Source organism: Carcharhinus amblyrhynchos, chromosome 3 (genome assembly GCF_965287045.1).
Source record: "Carcharhinus amblyrhynchos chromosome 3, sCarAmb.v2.hapA, whole genome shotgun sequence".
Taxonomy (NCBI): Eukaryota; Metazoa; Chordata; class Chondrichthyes; order Carcharhiniformes; family Carcharhinidae; genus Carcharhinus; species Carcharhinus amblyrhynchos.
The window spans coordinates 1,023,767-1,047,155 of record NC_137326.1 but is presented as its reverse complement, the minus strand read 5'-3'; the positions used below and the strand labels follow the sequence as shown (position 1 = coordinate 1,047,155).

At 43.9% G+C, this 23,389-nt stretch overlaps 1 protein-coding gene across 4 annotated transcripts in view; it reads left to right on the top strand.

The window, feature by feature from the left end:
* The window catches only part of LOC145362625 (6-phosphofructo-2-kinase/fructose-2,6-bisphosphatase 4), a 227,843-nt gene that overhangs the window by 12,795 nt on the left and 191,659 nt on the right, over nucleotides 1-23,389 (top strand). Inside the window, exons 1-2 of one of the 4 annotated variants that reach the window (XM_080218595.1) lie at nucleotides 1,059-1,079; nucleotides 22,556-22,800. The exons of 1 other annotated variant lie outside the window; for it this stretch is intronic. In XM_080218595.1, coding sequence (XP_080074721.1) covers nucleotides 22,785-22,800 — 16 coding nt within the window. In that variant the 5' untranslated portion in view covers nucleotides 1,059-1,079; nucleotides 22,556-22,784. Of the gene's footprint in view, nucleotides 1-1,058; nucleotides 1,080-15,100; nucleotides 15,119-22,555; nucleotides 22,801-23,389 lie in introns of those variants that run through there. 2 more of the 4 variants (XM_080218594.1, XM_080218593.1) reach the window with 2 other exon arrangements.

Here is a 23,389-nt window from a genome sequence, read left to right as displayed (position 1 = left end):
GACCAATCAATATATAGATTGAAATCCCCCATAATTATCGCCGTCCCATTCCTGCACGCCGCATTTATTTGCGCGTTAACAGCCCGCCCCACCTCCAGGTCATTATTCGGGGGCCTATAGACGACACCCACCAGCGTCTTAAATGTTGCTTCCACCACCACCTCTGGCAGCAAGTTCCAGGCACCCACCACTCTCTGCGTGAAAAACTTTCCCCGCACTTCTCCCTTAAAGTGTATCAACTCAAATGCATTCCAATAGCTTGTGTTCTCATAGACAGTGAGCCTTATTGACAAGCAAGCATTTATTGCCCATGCTAAATTGTCCTTTAGAAGGTGAGTTGCCTTCTTGAGCCACTGCAGTCTATATGGTGTAGGTACACCCACAGTGCTGTAAGGAAGGGAGTTTCAAGATTTTGACCCAGCAACAGTGAAGGAATGGGGATATATTTTCAAGTCAGGATAATGAATGGCTGGGAGGGGAACCTGCAGGTGGTGGTGTTCCCATGTATTCGCTGTCCTTGTCCTTGCCCTAGGCTGAGGGTTTGGATGGTACTGTCAAAGGAAGCTTGGTGAGTTCCTGCAGTGCAGACTCACTCTTGTAGCCACAGCATTTATAAAATGGTTCTGATTGGTTCAGTTCTTGACCTGTAGATATTTGGGTATGTGGGTCAGGGCCTCCCATGAGGCAATGGGATCCAGAGTACAGGAGTTGTTTCCTTTTCTTTCCCTCCCTAATGTTGCACTGCCTCATTATTAAGATGTTGGGACGTCGCAGGTTAATAGACAGGTTGTTGCCATTTTGAATGTTTGGTAGCAAGCCCCTCCCAGTGTCAATGTGGCTGGGTTTGGAGGAGAGATTTAGAGTCTTTGGAGCATTTTCATTACTCTCTCTTGCAGCGCTGGGTATTTGAGAATGTACGCACTGCTATCACTGCACTGGTGGTGGATGAACGTCTTTGTCCTGGATGCCACTGAGCTCAAGTTGTTGGAGAAGCACTTAGCTTGGGAAATAGAGAGCATTCCTTCAGACTCCTGACTTCTTCCTTTGTACATTGAGGAAAGACTTTGAGAAGTTAGGAGGTGAGTCATTTACCTCAGAATATAAAACCTGTGACCTGTTCTTGTAGCCACAGTATTTATGCATAATAATAAATTCTTTATATAAATTTTAAAACCTTGTAGAATGTTATGGAGACTCTGGAATTTAATGCATTTTTCCATGTTGGTGAAAATTTCTAAATGTGAGTGAGACAGTGGTATCTGAAATTCTGTAAGTAACTGAAGTCTAGATATTAGGTAAGCAATTAAATGTCATGATATTTCTGGTTCGGGGCTAAAAATAAACAAGATGGATTAATATGTGACTGTGGTGATGCCTGAGAGTTTACTCAGCACCTGATTTTGAACCAAGAATTAAGCCTCCCCTACCAATGATCAGTGATTTAGTGTTGTATTTTAGAACAACAAATAAATAGTTTGTTTGTCTTATAATTCTAATTACAGTAGATTTTAAACTGAAAAATCATAACTACAACTTCCTGTACATTTTTGATCAGCTACATATATTTCAGGTGTATTGTATGAAATCTCCCTGAATTTAGCTTGAGCCAGCATTAGCTAGCTGCTGATTGCTAAAAGCAGCTTGCATCTAAACACCATGAAGCTTATTTTTGGAAAAGGTAACTAGAGTCTTGAGGAATAGTTTCTGGGTCAACACTGGAATGAAATTACATTTATTTTTGACCCATTGTATAACAGTTGTTTCTTGTGCAACTGGTGCCATCACTCAGAGAGAATGAACTTGCATTTAAATAGCACCTTTCGTATCCCAAAGCACTTCACAGTTAATTATGTACTTTTGTAATATTGTGTTATGTAAGCCAATGTTGCAGAGTATTTACATAAGAACATAAGAAATAGGAGCAGGAGTAGGCCAACTAGCCCTTCGAGCCTGCCCCGCCATTCAATAAGATCATGGCTGATCTGTCGTGGCTCAGTTCCACATTCCCGCCCTCTCCCCATAACCCTTAATCCCCTCTCTTACCAAAAACCCATCAACCCGCGTCTTAAAAATATTTAGCGAGGTAGCCTCCACCACTTCAACGGGCAGAGAATTCCAGAGATTCACCACCCTTTGAGTGAAGAAGTTCCTCCTCAACTCTGTTCTAAACCACCCCCCCCTTATCTTGAGGCTGTGCCCCCTAGTCCTACTATCCTTTCTGAGCGGGAAGAGTCTCTCCACCTCTATCCTATCCATCCCATTCATCATCTTATATGTCTCAATGAGATCTCCCCTCATTCTTCTAAACTCTAACGAGTACAAGCCTAGTTTATTCAGCCTCTCCTCATAGCTCAACCCCCTCAACTTCGGCATCAGCCTAGTAAACCTCCTCTGCACTCCCTCCAAGGCCAAAATATCCTTGCGTAAGTACGGTGCCCAAAACTGCACACAGTACTCCAGCTGCAGCCTCACCAATGCCCTATACAGCTGCAGCAAGACCTCCCTACTTTTATATTCAATCCCCTTCGTGATGAAGGCCAGCATCCCATTTGCCTTCCTGACCACCTGCTGCACCTGCAAGCTGAGTTTTTGCGACTCATGCACAGGGACCCCGAGGTCCCTCTGCACCATCGCCTGCTGCAGTTTTTCGCCATGTAAGTAATAATCCTTCCTAACATTATTCCTACCAAAGTGTACCACCTCGCACTTGCCAACATTAAATTCCATTTGCCATTTCCTGGCCCATTCGCCCAGCCTATCTAGATCCTTCTGTAGACTCTCACCACCCTCTGTACAATTTGCCTTTCCACCAATTTTGGTGTCATCAGCAAATTTCGACACCCTACACTCGGTTCCCTCCTCCAGATCATCTATATAAATGGTAAATAGCTGAGGCCCCAGCACCAACCCCTGGGGCACTCCACTAGTCACCATCCGCCAATCCGAATAGCACCCATTAACCCCCACTCTCTGCCTCCTATTTAACAACCAATCCTCTATCCACGCTAACACCCCACCCCCAACTCCATGCCCCCTGACCTCCTGCAATAACCTCTTGTGAGGTACCTTGTCAAACGCCTTCTGAAAATCAAGAAAGACCACATCCACCACCCTAGACACATCCTCATAGAACTCCAGTAAATTTGTCAGGCACGACTTCCCTTTAACGAAACCGTGCTGCGTCTGCTCTATCAAGCAGTTTCCCTCAAGATGCCTCGCTATTTCCTCCTTGATGACGGATTCTAACATTTTACCTACAACAGACGTTAAACTAACAGGTCTATAATTCCCCGCCTTTTGCCTGGCATCCTTCTTAAACAACGGCATAACATTAGCCGTTTTCCAATCATCCGGCACTTCCCCGGAATCCAGCGACGTCTGGAAAATAACCACCAAGGCATCCACTATCACCTCTGCCGTTTCTTTCAGAACCCTCAGATGCATTCCATCGGTCCCGGGGACTTGTCCACATCAGCCCCTCCAGTCTGTCGAGCACCACCTCTCTAGTAACAGTAATGTCATTGAGACCCTCCAGTCCTACCACCTTTCCATCTCTAACATCCGGCAAATTATTCACGTCCTCCTCCGTGAAGACCGAAACAAAAAAGTTATTCAAGACCTCAGCCATTTCCCCATCCCCTACCACTAAGTCTCCCTTCTCATCCTCTAAGGGACCAACGTTCACCCTTGCCAGCCTCTTCCTTTTTACATATTTATAAAAACTCTTGCTATCCTTTTTTATATTAAGCGCTAGCCCAGCTTCATAGTCTCTCCTACCCTTCTTTATCAACTTCTTTGTCAATCTTTGTTGACATTTAAACCTCTCCCAATCCTCTTCTCGCCCACTACTCTTAGCTACTCTAAACGCCTCCGCTTTTAATTTAACACTTTCCTTCAACTCCTTCACCTCCACTTACGCCAGCAAAATACGTGGCAGATTATTTCACTTTTTGCTCATGTTGTTTGAGAGAATAATGCTGACCTGAATGGCAACAGCAATCCCTATGTCATCTTTAACTATCACCATGAAATATTCACTGGCGCACAACTTGTGTTCTGCCTCTGACTTTGTTACTGCCTTGGTCAAAACATGGACAAAAGAATTGAATGCCAGAGGTGAGGTGAGAGTAACTGCTCTTGACACGAAGGCAACATTTAGCTGAATGTGGCAATAAGGAGGCATAGCAAAACTGAAATCAATAAGAATCAGGGAGGAGAGCTCTTCGCTAGTTGTCTTACCTGGCGCAGAGGAGGATGGTTGTGGTCGTTGGAGGTCAATAATCTCAGTCTCAGGACATCACTGCCGGAGTTCCTCAGGGTTACGTATAAGATAATGAAGGGGATGGATAGGGTAGAGTTAGAGAGATTCTTCCTGCTCAGAAAGGACAGTAGGACTGGAGGGCACAGCCTCAAGATAAGGGGGGGGCGGGCAGCTTAGAATGGAGTTGAGGAGGAACTTCTTCATTCAAAGGGTGGTGAATCTCTGGAATTCTCTGCCTGTTGATGTGGTAGAGGCTACCTTGCTAAATATATTTAAGACACGGGTGGATAGGTTTTTGGTAGGCAAGGGGATTAAGGGTTATGGGGAGAAAGCGGGAAAGTGGAACTGATCCACTTCAGATCAGCCATGATCTTATTGAATGGCGGGGCAGGCTCAAAGGGCTAGATGGCCTACTCCTGCTCGTATTTCTTATGTTCTTATGTTAGTGTCCGAGGTGCAATTGTCGATGTCCTAGGCTGCTTCATCATTGACCTCCCTTCCATCATAAGGTCAGAAGTGGGGATATTTGAAGATGATTGCACAATGTTCAGTATCAGTTGCGACTCCTCAGATACTGAAACTATCCACGTCCAAATGCAGCGAAACCTGGACAATACTTAGATTTAGAACATAGAACATTACAGCGCAGAACAGGCCCCTCGGCCCACGATGTTGCGCCGACCAGTTAAAAAGCAATGACCCTCTAACCTAAACCAAACCCTTACCATCCATAAACCTATCCACGGATCTCTTAAACGCCCCCAAACTAGGCGCATTTACAACAGCAGGCAGGGCATTCCAATCCCTCACCACCCTCTGGGTAAAGAACCTACCTCTGACATCTATCCTATATCTACCACCCCTTAATTTAAAGCTATGCCCCCTCGTGCTAGCTTTCTCCATCTGAGGAAAAAGGCTGTCACTGTCCACCCTATCTAAACCTCTAATCATCTTACATGTTTCAATAAGGTCCCCTCTTAGCTGCCTTCTTTCTAACGAGAACAACCTCAAATCCCTCAGTCTCTCCTCATAGGACCTCCCCTCCATACCAGGCAACATCCTGGTAAACCTCCTCTGCACCCTCTCCAAAGCCTCCACATCCTTCCTATAATGTGGGGACCAGAACTGCACACAATACTCCAAGTGCGGCCGCACCAGAGTTGTGTACAGTTGCAACATGACGCTGCGGCTCCCAAATTCAATCCCCCTACCAATAAATGCCAAGACACCGTATGCCTTCCTAACAACCTTGTCTACTTGATTCCCAACTTTCAGGGATCTATGTACACATACACCTAGATCCCTCTGTTCATCCACACTATTCAGAGTCCTACGGTTAGCCCTATACACTGCACATCTGTTATTCCTGCCAAAGTGAATTACCTCTCATTTTTCTGCATTAAACTCCATCCGCCAGCTCTCGGCCCAGCTCTGCAACTTGTCCAAGTCTTTCTGTAAACTATGACACCCTTCCTCACTATCTACCACACCTCTGACTTTGGTGTCATCAGCAAATTTACTAATCCACCCAACTATACCCTGATCCAGATCATTTATAAAAATTACCAACAGCAGTTGCCCCAAAACAGATCCCTGAGGCACACCACTTGTAACTGAACTCCATGACGAATACTTTCCATCAACCACCACCCTCTGTCTCCTATCTGCTAGCCAATTCCTGATCCAATTGCCTAAATCACCCTCAATCCCATATATCTGCATTTTCTGCAGAAGTCTTCCATGGTGAACCTTATCAAATGCCTTACTAAAATCCATATATACCACGTCAACTGCCTTACCCCCATCCACCTCTTTGGTCGCTTTCTCAAAAAACTCAATCAGGTTAGTAAGGCACGACCTACCCTTCACAAAACCATGCTGACTATCTCCAATCAATACATTACTCTAAATAACTATAAATCCTATCCCTAATAATTTTTTCTAAAACCTTGCCCACAACAGAAGTAAGACTCACCGGTCTATAATTCCCGGGGAAGTCTCTGTTCCCCTTCTTAAACAATGGGACAACATTTGCTATCCTCCAATCTTCTGGCACTATACCAGAGGCCAACGCTGACCTGAAGATCAGAGCCAGAGGGTCTGCAATCGCCTCTCTTGCCTCCCAGAGAATCCTAGGGTAAATCCCATCCGGCCCAGGGGACTTATCTATTTTCAAACCCTCAAGAATATCTAGCACATCCTCCTTATCAACTGCAATACTGTCCAGTTTACAACCCTGCAACCCAGTGTTCTCCACACCTACATTTATTTCCCCCTGCGTGAATACCGAAGAGAAATATTGGTTCAATGCCTCTCCAATCTCTTCCGGTTCCACACATAACTTCCCACTGCTGTCTCTAACTGGCCCTAATCTTGCCCTAACCAATCTTCTGTTCTTAACATATCTATAGAATGCCTTAGGATTCTCCTTAATCCTATCAGCCAAAGTCTTCTCATGTCCTCTTTTAGCCCTTCTTAACTCACTCTTTAACTCCCTCCTAGCCAATCTAAAGCTTTCTAGTGCACTACCTGAGCCCTCAAGTCTCATCCGGACATGAGCCTCCTTTTTCCTTTTAACCAGCGAATCAACTTTTTTAGTGCACCACGGTTCCCTAGCTCGACCATTTCCTCCTTGCCTGACAGGGACATACATATCAAGGACTCGCAGTAGCTGCTCCTTGAAAAAACTCCACATTTCGGATGTTCCGAGACCCTGTAGTCTCCTAGTCCAACCTATGCTTCCTAATTCTCTCCTAATAGCCTCATAATTACCCTTCCCCCAGTTAAAACTACTGACCCGAGGTTCATGCCTATCCCTTTCCATCACTGAGGTGAACGTAACCGAATTGTGGTCACTATCACCAAAATGCACCCCAACTTCCAAGTCTAGCACCTGGTCTGGCTCATTTCCCAGCACCAAATCCAATATAGCCTCACCTCTAGTTGGCCTATCTACATACTGAGTCAAAAAACCTTCCTGCATGCTTTGTGCAAAAACTGACCCCTCTAATGAGCTAGAGCTATAGCAATTCCAATCAATATTAGTAAAGTTAAAGTCCCCCCTAACAATTACCCTATTACTTTCACTCCTATCCAGGATCGTCTCCGCAACCCTTTCCTCAACCTCTCTAGAACTTTTAGGAGGTCTATAAAAGACTCCCAACAGGGTGACCTCTCCGCTCCTATTTCTAATCTCAGCCCATACTACCTCAACAGACCAGTCCTCATCAAACTTCCTCTCTGACACTGTGATGCAATCCTTGACTAATAATGCTACCCCTCCCCCGCTTCTACCTCCTTCTCTACTCTGACTGAAGCATTTGAACCCCGGAACCTGCAACAACCATTCCTGTCCCTGCTCTATCCATGTCTCTGAAATGGCCACAACATCAAAGTTCCAGGTACTGATCCACGCTGCAAGTTCATCCACTTTATTGCGAATACTCCTCGCGTTAAAGTATACGCATTTCAAACCCTGCTCCGCTCCACCCCCACGATGCCGTGCATTGTAGTCCCCATCGATGCCCCCCTCACTTTCATCCCTGCTACTCAGGATCCCATTTAGATTTGGCCTGACAATTTGCAAGAAACATTCACACTACACAAGTGCCAGACAATGGCCATCTCCAACAATTCCCGCCCTAATGGCATTCTGGATGAACCTACGGCACACGGACTGCAGCGTTTCAAGAACGCAGCTCACCACCACCTTTTCAAAGGCAACTTCGGATGGGCAATAAGTGCTGGTCAGCCAGCGATGCCCAAGTCTTACAGATAAATAAAAAAAAAGAGAATGTAATATTTGCCCTTGATGTTCAATGGCATTACCATCCTGGGGATTATCATTGACCAGAAACTGAGCTGAACCAGCCAAATAAGTACAGTGGCTGCCAGAGCAGGCACTGCGGCTAGTGGGGATTCTGCGGCGAGTAAGTCACTTCCTGACTCCCCAAAGTCTGTCCACCATAAGGTTCATGTCAGGAACGTGATTGAATAGTGCCTGGGTGAGTGGAGCTCCAACAACACTCAGGACACCATCCAGGACAAAGAGCCTGCCTCTTTGCTACCCCTTCCACAAACATTCAATCCCTCCACCACCGACAAACAGCGGCAGCTGTGAGTACCAAGATGTGCTACAGTACTCACCAAGGATCCTTTGACATTAGCTATGAGGAAAGGTTGGAGAAACTTGGTTTGCTCTCACTGGAACAATAGACATTGAGGGGCGACCTGATAGAAGTCTACAAGATTTTATTGAAAGTTGATTTAGTAGTCACAAATAGGCTTACGTTAACACTGCAATGAAGTTACTGGGAAAATCGCTGAGTTGCCACACTCCAGTGCCTGTTTGGGTAAACTATGGGAGAATTTAGTAAGGCCAACGCACCTAACCAGCACGTCTTTCGGACTGTGGGAGGAAATCCATGCAGACAAAGGAAAATGTGCAGTCTCCACAAGACAGTCACCCAAGCTGGGAATCAAACCCAGGTTCCTGGCACTGTGAGGCAGCAGTCACCTTTGTCACCCCCTCAAAAAATCACTCCAGTTAGTAAGACATGACCTGCCCTGCACAAAGCCACACTGACTTTTGCTAATTAGGCCATTTTCTAAATATGCATAAATCCAATCCCTAAGAATCCTCTCCAATAGCTTCCCAACCACCAATTTGAAACTCATAGAACATAGAACAGTACAGCACAGTATAAGACCTTCGGCCTTCAATGTTGTGCCGAGCTATGTCCAAACCCAAGATCAAGCTATCCCACTCCCTATCAGTCTGGTGTGCTCCATGTGGCTATCCAGTAACCGCTTGAAAGTTCCTAAAGTGTCCGACTCCACTATCACAGCAGACAGTGCATTCCACACCCCAACCACTCTCTGAGTAAAGAATCTACCTCGGACATCCCTCCTATATCTCCCACCATGAACCTTAAAGTTATGCCCCCTAGTAACAGCTACATCCACCCCAGGAAATAGTCTCTGCACATCCACTCTATCTATCCCCCTCATCATCTTATAAACCTCTATTAAGTTGCCTCTCATCCTCCTCTGCTCTAAAGAGAAAAGCCCCAGCTTCCTCAACCTTTCCTCATAAGACCTACCCTCCAAACCAGGCAGCATCCTAATAAGTCTCCTCTGCACTCTCTCCAATGCTTCCACATCCTTCTTATAGTGAGGTGACCAGAATGCAACACAATATTCTAAATGTAGTCTTACCAAGGTTCTGTATAGTTGCAGCATAACCCCATGGCTCTTAAGCTCAAATCCCCTGCTAATAAACACAATATACTATAAACCTTCTTCATGGCTCTGTCCACTTAAATGAAATGTACAAGATTATGAGGGGCATGGCCAGGGTGGATAGGGAGCAGCTGTTCCCCTAACTTGAAGTGTCGGTTATGAGGGGACACAATTTAAAAGTGAAGGGTGGAACGTTTAGGGAAGAATTGAGCAAAAGCTTTTTTACCCAGAGGATGGTGACGTTCTGGAATGTGATGCCTGGGAGGGTGGCAGAGGTGGGATGCCTTACATCCTTTAAAAATTACCTGAATAAGTACTTGGCACACCATAACATTCAAGGCTATGGGCCGACTGTTGGCAAGTGTGATTAGACGGGCAGGTCAGGGTCTTTCATGCGTCAGTGCCATCTCAATGGGCTGAATGGCCTCTTGGCACTGTGGTATTCTGTGACTCAAATCTTCTGTTCTCTTTACATTAGTTTAATTAAAGCATCGTGATCTAAAGTATATAACATAGAGTCATAGAGGTTTACAGCATGGAGGCAGGCCCTTTGGCCTAGCTTGTCCATGCCGCCCTTTATTTCTAACCCCTAAACTAGTCCCAACTGGCTGTTTGGCCCATATCCCTCCAAACCCATCTTACCCATGTAACTGTCTAAATGATTTTTAGAAGACAAAATTGTACCCACCTGTATTACGACCGCTGGCAGCTTGTTCCAGACACAGCACCCTCTGTGTGAAAAGATTGCCCGTGTGAACCCTTTTGTGTCTCTCCCCTCTCACCATAAACCTATGCCCTATGGGAGCTTGTGCGTGGAGTCAGAAGAGATAGGTGAGGCGTTGAATGAATACTTCAGTATTCACTAAGGAAAGGGGCCATGTTTTTGAGGATGAGAGTGTGATACAGGCTGATAGGATGGAGGAGGTAGATGTTCTGAGGGAAGATGTATTAGCAATTTTGAAAAAACCTGAGGGTTGAAAAGTTCCCTGGGCCATTTGGGATACATCTTAGGATACTTTGGGAGGCAAGGGATGAGATTGCGAAGCCTTTAGCTTTGACCTTCCCCCTTACTTTGAGGCCATGACTCTAGTTCTAGATTCTCCTGCCCGCGGAAACAACTTCCCTGCTTCTATCTTATCTATTTCTTTCATAATCTTATATGTTTCTCTAAGATCTCTCCTCATTCTTCTGAATTCCAATAAGTGTAGCCCTAGTCTACTCAGTCTCTCCTCATAAGCCAACCCTCTCAACTCCGGAATCAACCTAGTGAATCTCCTCTGCACCCCCTCAAGTGCCGGTATATCCTTTCTTAAGTAAGGAGGCCAAAACTGTACACAGTACTCTAGATGTGGCCTCACCAGCACCTTATACAGCTGCAACATAACCTCGCTGTTTTTAAACTCTATCCCCCTAGCAATGAAAGAAAACTTCCATTTGCCTTCTTAATTACCTGTTGCACCTGCAAACCAATTCCTTGAGATTCCTGCAGAAGGACAAGCAGGTCCATCTGCACAGCAGCATGCTGCAATTTTTTACCATTTAAATAATAGTCCGTTTTGACATTATTCCTACAAAAATGGATGACCTCACATTTACCAACCATGTATTCCATCTGCCAGACCCTTGCCCATTCACTTAGACTATCTCTATCCCTTTGCAGGCTTTCATAGAACATAGAACATTACAGCGCAGAACAGGCCCCTCGGCCCACGATGTTGCGCCGACCAATTAAAAAAGCAATGACCCTCTAACCTAAACCAATCCCTTTCCATCCATAAACCTATCCACGGGTCTCTTAAACGCCCCCAAACTAGGCGCACCTACAACTGCAGCAGGCAGGGCATTCCAATCCCTCACCACCCTCTGGGTAAAGAACCTACCTCTGACATCTATCCTATATCTACCACCCCTTAATTTAAAGCTATGCCCCCTCGTGCTAGCTTTCTCCATCCGAGGAAAAAGGCTATCACTGTCCACCCTATCTAAACCTCTAATCATCTTATATGTTTCAATAAGGTCCCCTCTTAGCTGCCTTCTTTCTAACGAAAACAACCCCAAATCCCTCAGTCTCTCCTCATAGGACCTTCCCTCCATACCAGGCAACATCCTGGTAAACCTCCTCTGCACCCTCTCCAATGCCTCCACATCCTTCCTATAATGTGGGGACCAGAACTGTACACAATACTCCAAGTGCGGCTGCACCAGAGTTTTGTACAGTTGCAACATGATGTTGCGGCTCCTAAATTCAATCCCCCTGCCAATAAATGCCAAGACACCGTATGCCTTCCTAACTACCTTATCTACTTGATTCCCAACTTTCAGGGATCTATGTACACATACACCTAGATCCCTCTGTTCATCCACACTATTCAGAGTCCTACCGTTAGCCCTATACTCTACACATCTGTTATTCCTGCCAAAGTGAATTACCTCACACTTTTCCGCATTAAACTCCATCTCTCACCTTTCGGCCCAGCTCTGCAACTTGTCCAAGTCTCTCTGTAAACTATGACACCCCTCTTCACTTTCTACCACTCCTCCAACTTTGGTGTCATCAGCAAACTTACTAATCCACCCAACTATACCCTCATCCAGATCATTTATAAAAATTACAAACAGGAGTGGCCCCAAAACATCCTTGAGGCACACCACTTGTAACCGAACTCCATGACGAATACTTTCCATCAACCACCACCCTCTGTCTCCTATCTGCTAGCCAATTCCTGATCCAATTACCTAAATCACCCTCAATCCCATACATCTGCATTTTCTGCAGAAGTCTTCCATGGTGAACCTTATCAAATGCCTTACTAAAGTCCATATATACCACGTCAACTGCCTCACCCCCATCCACCTCTTTGGTCGCTTTCTCAAAAAACTCAATCAGGTTAGTAAGGCACGACCTACCCTTCACAAAACCATGCTGACTATCAATACATTACTCTAAATAACTATAAATCCTATCCCTAATAATTTTTTCTAAAACATTTCAGCGTCCTCTGCACATTTTGCTCTGCCAAATGTTATCTTAATATTATCTGTGAATTTTGACACGCTACCCTTGGGCCCCAACTCCAAATCATCTATGTAAATCATAAACGATTGTGGTCCCAACACTGATCCCTGAGGCACACCCACTAGTCACTGATTGCCAACCAGAAAAACACCCATTTATCCCACTTTTTGCTTCCTGTCAGTTATCCAATCCTCTACCCATGTTAATATGTTACCCATAACATGTGCACCTTTATCTTATGTAGCAGTCTTTGGTGCGGCACCTTTCAAATGCCTTCTGGAAATCCAGATACACCACATCCACAGGTTCCCCATGTAATGTTTTCAAAGAATTTCATAAAATTATTCAAACATGACCTTCCCTTCATGAATCCATGCTGCATCTTACCAATGGGACAATTTATATCCAGATGTCTCGCTGTTTCTTCCTTGATGATAGATTCAAGCATTTTCCCTACTACAGAAGTTAAGCTAACCGCCATTGCAGCATCAGTGAGGAACATTAACTCCCAGAGTGAAGCCTGAAGCTCACCTTGCAGGTGATTGCCATGAATTGAACTAAATTTCCTTATTCCCAAAATTAACCATTATTTACAAGTTCTTTTGTGAATGTTAAATTTGTTACTCATCTTAACATAGAACATAGAACACTACAGCACAAACAGGCCCTTCAGCCCACAAGTTGCGCTGATCATATCCATACCTACCAAGCCTATCTATAACTCTCAATCCCATTAAATCCCATATACTCATCCAGAAGTCTCTTAAAAGACCCCAGCGAGTTCGCCTCCACCACCACTGACGGCAGCCGATTCTACTCACTCACCACCCTCTGAGTGAAAAACTTACCCCTGACATCTCCTTTGTACCTGCTCCCCAGCACCTGAAACCTCTGTCCTCTCATAGCAACCATTTTAGCCCTGGGAAATAGCCTCTGAGAATCCACCCTATCTATACCTCTCACCATTTTATAAACCTCTATCAGGTCACCTCCAGGGAGAAGAGACCCAGCTCCCTCAACCTATCTTCATAAAGACATGCCTCCCAATCCAGGCAACATCCTTGTAAATCTCCTCTGCACCCTCTCAATAGCGTCCACATCCTTCTTGTAGTGAGGCGATCACTTGTTTTATAATACTGCATCCCATGAGGTATTGATACAATTTGATTTTCTTGATTAATTTAATTTTTAAAATTAAAAGTGGAAGTTTTCGTAGGATCCTTAGAAATCCCAACAGTGCAGAAGGAGGCCCTTCAGCCCATTGGGCCTGCATCGACTCTCCAAAAGAGCATCTTACCCTGGTCCATCCATCCACCCTAGTCCGTAACCCCACCTATTCACCATGGCTAATCCATCCAACCTACCCAGCATTGTCCTCTGACCCACCTTTGGCTTTTTTTGCCGATGGGCTTTCCATGTTAACTAATTCTTATATTTACATATTTCCTTAAGAACATAAGAACTAATTTAAGAACAAAGCAACTAATTTACTACAAGTTGCACAACACACATGACCTTTAATAAACATAAACCTACATAAACAAGCAAACATCTCAAAGTACACTTAGATTAATTTGTTTTATAGTTTGCCAGCTTTTATTAATAAACACCTTTAAGCCTTGAAATTGGTTTCCATGAGAGATTTCATCAGTGTTCTTCCTCAGGGGTCAGTAGCAATATAACTGGTCTTTTTGACATGTTAACACAGAGAATGCAGCACAGAAAACAGGCCATACAGCTCAACCATGCTGATGTTTCTGCCCTCCTCCAATCTCCTCCCATGCTTGTTTATTTTCTAATATTATCAAGATAATCTCAATATTTGAATTAGATTTGGGTATTCAGGGCTTGCTGTGACAACTTTAGATGACACCAAAACTGGGATATGCAGTGAGCAGAATAGTAACAGGTTTCAGGAGGATATAGGTTGGTAGAATACTCTGACAATTTAATGCAGAAAATAATGAAGTAATGCAGTTGATCTGGAAGAATGAAAGGCAGTTTAAAGTAAACAATGCAATGTTAAAGGGGCTGTGGAAACAGCGAGAGCTGAGTGTGTGCACAGAAATCTTTGGAGGTGGAAGGACAAGCTGAATGGATTGTTAAAAAGAAATGTTTGTGACCCTAGGCTTTATCTGTACTCGTCAAATCAATACAGAGCCCCCACAGCACATTGCTTATGGGTTTGATGAATCCCTGATGAATAAAGGCTCACAGGACACAGCAGCATTCACAATTAAACTGAAACTCCTCAATATAATACCAGAATGGACATTCCACTCAGCCCCTGGAGCCTGTTAAAGTATTATATCGTGGTGGATTTATCCTGCAACTCTTGACATTTATTTTTATTTCTTAATACACTGCTTCAGGTACAATACCCTGAGGGCAGTTAGCAACCATGGACTTCCATTGGATTGGTAATCAACAAAGTACCACAGTGTTGCCTTCTGCAGTATGGCTGACCAGGAAACTCTCCCACTTATACTACTATCATCAGGTGTATTGGAAGCACTTAGTGTTCAACAAGGTTACAGATGCACCTTCCACAGTCATCAAGCCCTGAAGGGGGACTTGAACCCACAGCTTCTGGACCAGAGGTAGGGACAGGGTCACTGTGTCAACAGACCTCCCAATGATCAAGATATTCTTATCTAACTAAAATCTATTATTCACAGTCTTGAGAGATCCATAGCCTTTTGGGGAAAGAAATTTCCAGATTACCACATCCCTTTGTATGGAAAAAAACATTCCCGATTTCACTTCTTACTCTTCTGGCTCAATTTTCACTTTGTTCTGGGTACACTTACTACAGGGCAGAGATGCTCCCTATTTGCTGCATTAAATCTTTTCAGCACTTTGAGGATTGGATCACCCGAAAATCTTCTAGATTCAAGACAATACAAATCTATGCAACGTCTCGTTTAATCCTTTTAGCCCAGGAACATTCTTCCCAATCTGTGCTGCATCGCCTCCAAAGCCCGAGGAGATACTGCCCAGAATCAAACTCATTAATTTAAACTGTTGAAGTTCTATTGTTGTGTAACATAGCCCGTACTGGAGAGAGAGAGAAGCTAAGATTCCATTAGTTTCTCATTGCTTTTTGAACCTGCCCACTCACTGGAGTCATAGTGGGTGTTTCACAGAATTATTTGTCTCTTTGAAGTGTGTGTTATTGAAAAGGTCAGAATGAGTGTTCTATTTTTCCCTCTTAATCAACCTCTTTGTGCTCCTTTGCTGAATTCTGAATTGCTCCCAATCCTCAGGCTTGTTAGTTTTTCTACAAGTTAATACGGCTCCTGTTTGGATGTGGTACTGTTCTTCATTTCGTTTTCAACCCATGGTTGGGTCACTTTTCTTGTTTTGTTGTTCCATCAGAAAGGAATGTATAATTATTGTAATGCACACACTCATTATTTAAATATTAGCCATTGCCTATCCACCTTCATGTTTTTTAATAAAGTTCCCCAATCTATCGCAGCCAAGTCACACCTCATCCTTCATAATGTCCCTTGTTTAGATATAGAACCCTAGTTTCAGATCAGATTTCTTCACTTTCTGTCATGTTGTGGTCACTGTTCCCTAAAGGACCCCGAACAACAAGATTATTAATTAACCTCTTGTCATTGCATAATACAAAGTCTCAGATAATATGTTCCCTATTGGTTCCCAGGGCTGAAATGGCTGCCACAAGAGGACACAGGTTTAGGGTGCTGGGGAGTAGGTACAGAGGAGATGTCAGGGGTAAGTTTTTCACTCAGAGGGCAGTGGGTGCATGGAATGCCGGTGGTGGTGGTGAAGGCAGATTCGATAGGGTCTTTTAAGAGACTTTTGGATGAGTACATGGGACTTAATAAGATAGAGGGTTATAGGTTAGCCTAGTAGGTAGGGCTATGTTCAGTGCAGCTTGTGGGCTGAAGGGCCTGTTTGTGCTGTAGTTTTTCTATGTTCTACTCACCAGATTCTACTTGCCAATCTGCCACTCTTATTTCTGAGGAAAGGTCGGAAAAGAAAGAATCGTTGTGCTTCCTCCTCATCAAACTCTCTCAATCACCTAACTCCAAATGAAACACGTACTGTAGTCCAAAGCTGCACTCCAATGCACTCCTGCAGCCATAATCTTATTGAATGGTGGAGTAAACTTGAAGGGCTAATGGCCTACAGCTGCTCCAAAATCCCTTTTTTAATTCACTCATGGGATGTGGACATCATTGGTTAGGCCAGCATTTATTGACTTAGAAAGTGCTGGTGAGCAGCCGTCTTGAACTGCTGCAGTCCATGTGGTGTATGTTCCTATATTCCTATTATTCCTGTGTGGTAACTTTCTTAAGCTTTTAAACTTCCCCTCACTGATTTCTCTCCACCTTCAAGTCAGTAGACTGAATGCTAAGCCCATGGCCTTTCCTTTGTCTAGATATGGCACCTTCAGCCCATCCCTTCCTCTGATCCTGCTTCACAAGGAAAACATGAATAACGTACCAGAAGTTCTGAAAGAAACAAGTTTTAATGAGGAGCTAAAAGGAGTTAGTATTACTACATAAATGATTTTGGGGAAATTGATGGGACTCAAGCTGGATAAATCTCCAGTCCTGATAATCTTCATCCCAGAGTACTTGAGGAATTGGCCTTGGAAATAGTAGATCCATTCCTGTAGACTGGGCGGTTGCTAATGTAAGCCTGCTTTTCAAAAAGGGACCAACAACCTGTTCTGGTCCCCCTTGCCGACATTATAGTTAAAAAAGCCCACTAATGCCTCTACTTTCTCAGAAGACTAAGGAAATTTGGCATGTCTGCTACAACACTCACCAACTTTTACAGATGCACCACAGAAAGCATTATTCCTGATTGTATCACAGCTTGGTATGGCTTCCGCTTTGCCCAAGACTGCAAGGAACTACAAAAGGTCGTGAATGTAGCCCAATCCGTCACACAAGCCAGCCTCCCATCCATTGACTCTCTTTACACTTCCCCCTGCCTCGGCAAAGCAGCCAGCATAATTAAGGACCCCATGCACCCCGGACATACAAAAGTTTGAGGTCATGTACCAACCAACTCAAGAACAGCTTCTTCTCTGCTGCTATCAGACCTTTGAATGGACTTACCTTGCATTAAGTTGATCTTTCTCTACACCTAGCTATTGTCTTTCTTCATTTTTTTTCCCCTCTTCCCACTCTTTTCCCCTACTTTATTCCCCTTCCCTTACCTTTTCTTCCCCCGCTTCCCCTTTTCTACATTCTACCTCTACCCTATTTTCTCCACCCCAACTTCTTTATCTGGCACGGCTTACAGCTTCTCTGCTGTTTGGCCATTCACACCCTTTATTCTCTCTATGGACAGCTCTGAGCAGACTTTTCCCCTTGTTTTTGAGACAATGACTCATTTTTCATTCCTCTCCCCTGCAACATAAATATCTTTCATTTTCTATGCCTTTTAGCTTTGATAAAGGATTGTCTGGACTTGAAATGTCAGCTCTTTTCTCTCCTCACTGATGCTGTCAGACCTGCTGAGATTTTCCAGCATTTTCTCTTTTGGTTTCAGATTCCAGCATCCACAGCAATTTACTTTTACCATCCAAGCTCCCTGAAAGTCGGCACCCAGGTTGATAAGGTTGTTAAGAAGGCATACGGTGTGTTAGCTTTTATTGGTAGAGGGATTGAATTTCGGAGCCGTGAGGTCATGTTACAACTGTACAAAACTCTGGTGCGGCCGCACTTGGAGTATTGCGTACAGTTCTGGTCGCCGTAATATAAGAAAGGTGTGGAGGCATTGGAAAGGGTGCAGAGGAGGTTTACCAGGATGTTGCCTGGTATGGTGGGAAGGTCTTATGAGGAAAGGCTGAGGGACTTGAGGTTGTTTTCGTTAGAGAGAAGAAGGTTACGAGGTGACCTAATTGAGGCCTACAAGATGATCAAAGGATTGAATAGGGTGGATAGTGAGAGCCTTTTTCCTCAGATGGTGATGGCTAATATGAGGGGACATAGCTTTAAATTAAGGGGTGGTAATTATAGGACAGATGTCAGTGAGTAGGTTCTTTACTCAGAGGATAGTAAGGTCATGGAATGCCCTGCCTGCAGCAGTTGTGGACTCGCCAACTTTAAGGGTGTTCAAATGGCCAATGGATAGGCATATGGATAACATTGGAATAGTTTAGGTTAGAGGGTCATTAGATTGGTTCCACTGGTCGGCGCAATATCGAGGGCCGAAGGGCCTGTACTGCGCTGTAATGTTCTATGTTCTAAGCTATCTTTGCCAATCCAATATGTCTAATCTATAAGTAGGTTAAAATCGTCCATGATTATCACTGTAGTTTTTTCATAAGCCCCGTTACTTATTTTTGTATATCCCACATTATGTTTGCTGTTAGAAGGCCCATTATCCATTCCCGCAAGGGAATTCTTACCTTTACATTTTCTCAACCTCATTCAAACTGATTCTACATCTTGAGTTCCACAACTAAGGTAATTTTTTTATATAGAATCCCTACTTTATAGAAGGAGGCCATTCAGCCTGTCAAATAGCACTGTCTCTCCTACAGAACAGCTCACCCATGTATCCCTGTGACCCCACACATTTAATTCCCTTAACCTACACATCCTGGGACACGAAGGGGCAATTTAGCATAGTCAATCCACCTTACCTGTACATCTTTGAATCTAAGGCCCTCTAGTTTTAGACTGCCCTATCTTTAGGAAAAGATATTTATGCTCTACCTCACCTATGCCCCCTCATTATTTTATAGAGCTCTATAAGATTAACCCTAAGCTTCCTACGCTCCAGAAAAAAAATCCCAGTCTTTCCAGCCTCTCCTTATAACTCAAACCATTAAGTCCAGGTAGCATCCTAGTAAATCTTTTCTGCACTCTTTCTAGTTTAATAATATCCTTTCTATGATAGGGTGACCAGAACTGTACACAGTATTCCAAGCGTGGCCTTACCAATGTCTTGTACAATGTCAGCAAGACATCCCAACCTCTGTACTCAATGAAACCAAGCATGCTGAACGCCTTCTTCACCACTCTGCCCACCTGTGACTCCACTTTCAAGGAGCTATGAACATGTATGAATGAGTTTAAAAAAAAGGGTTGAGGAGAGCTAAAAGGGGGCATGAGAAGTTCTTGGCGGATTGGATCAAGGAAAACCCAGGGGTTTTTTCTCTTATGTGAGAAATTAAAGAATGACCAGGGTGGGGTTAGGGCCAGTCAAGGATAGTAGTGGAAACTTGTGCATGAAGTCAGAAGAGATAGGAGAGGCAATGAATGAATACTTTTCTTCAGTGTTCACCAAAGAGAGTGACCATGTTTTTAAGGATGAGAGGGTGATACAGGCTGATAGGATGGAGGAGATAGATATTCTGAGGGAAGATGTATTAGCAATTTTGAAAAACCTGATGGTCAGTAAGTCCCCTGAACCAGATGGAGTATATACTAGGATTCTTTGGGAAGCAAGAGAGGAGATTACAGAGCCTTTGGCTTTGATCTTTGGATACTCACTGTCCATGGGGATTGTGCCAGAGGACTGGAGATTGGCGAATGTTGTTCCTGTGTTCAAGAAAGGAAATAGGAATGTAATTATAGGCCGGTCAATCTTACTTTGGTGGTCAGTAAGTTAATGGAAAAGGTCCTGAGGGATAGGATTTATGACCATTTGGAAGGGTGCAGTTTAATCCAGGATAGTCGACATGGATTCGTGAAGCATAAGTCTTGCCTCACAAATTTGATTGAATTCTTTGAGGAGGTAACTAAGTGTGTGGCTGAAGGTAGAGCAGTTGATGTCGTATACATGGATTTTAGTAAGGCGTTTGATAAGGTTCCCCATGGTAGGCTCATGAGAAAAGTAAAGAGGTGTGGGATAGAGGGAAATTTGGCCGATTGGATAAGTAACTGGCTGTCTCATAGAAGACAGAGGGTGGTGGTGGAAGGAAAACTTTCAGACTGGAGGCCAGTTACCAGCGGTGTACCACAGGGATCAGTGCTGGGTCCTCTGCTATTTGTGATTTTTATCAATTACCAGAAGCCAAACAAAGAACTTGGAAGAGAGGGCTGAGGGTGGGTCAGTAAATTTGCTGATGACACCAAGATTGGTGGAGTAGTGGATTATGTGGAGGGCTGTTGCAGGCTGCAAAGAGACACTGATAGGATGCAGAGCTGTGCCGAAAACTGGCAGATGGAGTTTAACCCTGATAAGTGTGAGGTGATTCATTTTGGTAGGACAAACTTGAATGCGGATTACAGGGTCAATGGCAGGGTTCTGTGGAATGCGGAGGAACAGAGAGATCTTGGGGTTTATATCCACAGATCTCTGAAGGTTGCCACTCAAGTGGATAGAGCCGTGAAGAAGGCTTATAGTGTGTTAGCGTTTATTAACAGGGAATTTAAGTTTAAGAGCCATTGGGTTATGCTGCAACTATACAGGATGTTGGTGAGACCAAATTTGGAATATTGTGTGCGGTTCTGGCCACCTCACTATAAGAAGGATGTGGAAGCATTGGAGAGAGTGCAGAGGAGATTTACCAGGATGCTGCCTGGTTTGGAGGGTAGGTCTTATGAGGAAAGGTTGAGGCGGCTGGGGCTTTTCTCTTTAGAGCGGAGGAGGATGAGAGGCGACTTAATAGAGGTTTATAAGGTGATGGGGGGGGGGATAGATAGAGTGGATGTTCAGAGAATATTTCCTCAGGTGGAGGCAGCTGTTAATAGGAGCATAACTATAAGGTTCATGGTGGGAGATATAGGAGGGATGTCCGAGATAGATTCTGGGTGTGGAATGCACTGCCTGCTGTGATAGTGGAGTCGGACACTTTAGGAAGTTTCAAGCAGTTATTGGATAGGCACATGGAGCACACCAGAATGATAGGGAGTGGGATAGCTTGATCTTGGTTCAGAAAAAGCTCGGCACAACATCAAGGGCTTGTACTGTGCTGTATTGTTCTGTGTTTCTAAGATATGAATATCTCTGGCTAGACCAGCATTTTATTGCCCTGTTTGTGTGTGCTTGAGAAGGTGGTGGTGAACTGCCTTGAACAGCTGCAATCCCTAAGCTGCAGGTGCATCCACAGTGCTGTTAGAGAGGAGTTTTAGGATTTTGATCCAGTGACAATGAAGAAATGGCGATATATTATTAAGCTTGGTTGATGAGTGGTTTGGAGGGGAACCTGCAGATGCTCCCATCTGTCTGCTGGCCTTATCCTTCTAAGTGGTAGCGGTTGTGGGTTTGGAAGCTGCTTGCGAATGAGTGAATTGCTGCAGTGCATCTTGTATATTGCACACTCTGCTACCATTGTGCATTCATGATGGAGAGATTGAATGTTTGTAGTGGTCTGCTTTGTCTTGGATGGTCAGTAGGCGAGTTACTCGGTACTGAATTCCTGACTTCTGACCTGGTGTTCTCTCCACAATATTTGTTTGGCTCCTGGTAATTTCCAGGATGTTAATGGTGGGGAATCCAGCAATGATAATACCATTGAATATCAAGAGGAGATACAGTCGAGTACACAGGTTGAGATATTTCTGTTACATGGAGTGACTGGAGAAGCTGGGATTGTTCTCCTTAAAACAGAAAGCATTCAGAGGGAAATTTAATTGAGAAACATTAAAGGCTTTGTGGAAGTAAATAAGGAGAAACTGTTTTTGGTGACTGGAGGGTTGGTAATGAGAAGGACACAGATTTAAGATGATAGGCAATACAGACAGAACCAATTTTATTTTTTCAAAAAACATTTTAAGTAGATTTGGAATGACTTATAGATAGAGTGAAGAGAATTGAATTATGTCTCAGAGACAGAAACTACCTGTTGTTACCTATTAGCGTCCTATCTTTCCCCATATCCGCACCAACACATTCCACAGCAAACACAGACATGTCATTTCCAGGAATACCCTCACATTTCTGCACACATTTGCCTTGTTTACTGGATCTTTATAAATTCCATTACTGTTTTACAATACTGTGGTCATTTGCTTAAAAATCCAACAATCCTATTCAGATTTGTGGATTTGTGTAAATAATACAAGGCGATTATTACACTACCAATCTTTTTTTAGATCACAAACCAGATCTCAAGAGAGTGGATCGACAGGTTTGTTCACATATTCTTGGACTAAGATGACTCCTGTTGGTTTGAAGAAGTGATTATGACTCAGCGAGCACTCAGACGTAGTCAGGGAAGATCACATTATCTCTTCCTGCGAGTATTTTAGAACAGAAACTGGATTACTGCTTCTCCTGGATTAATATTGTGCCTTACTCATGGTGAATGGAGCCAATTGAAAAATGAGAGCCAATAGAGGTGAGTGACCTGTTCCTATTTTAAATAATCAATTGTACTTTTCCTGTTCAATCTATTTCAATACAACATCATTGCCTTGCTGTGTAACCAAATGGTTGCATTGCTGTTTACATCACACAGTGCATTGCTGTGTTCATCCTGACAATGTTAGAAATATAGATCCCTTTCAGAATAAATTAGGAAAAGCTTTAGAGTGAGTTGAGAGCATGTAATGCTCCTTGAAACTTGTACTCAAGTGCTGAGTTTCCCCAGTGGGGTAGTAGCTTCTGGACTGGAAGTGGATCCAGAAGGGATGATTGGAAACTGGCGTTTGAACTGAACTATGCTACAGCACTGGAACAGTTCTAAATTCCAGGATATTTCAGTTTCCTGATGCGATATTTCACCAATTGGAACATGGATGCAGAGAATTGACCTCCATCTCCTTGGTTGGAGAGATCATGCAACCACAGAATCCATACAATACAGAAGGAGCCATTTGGCGCATCGAGCCTGCACCAACAAAAATCTGACCTATGCCCTATCCCCATAACCCTACGTATTTACCCTGCTACTAAGGGGCAATTTAGCAATTAACCTAACCAGCACA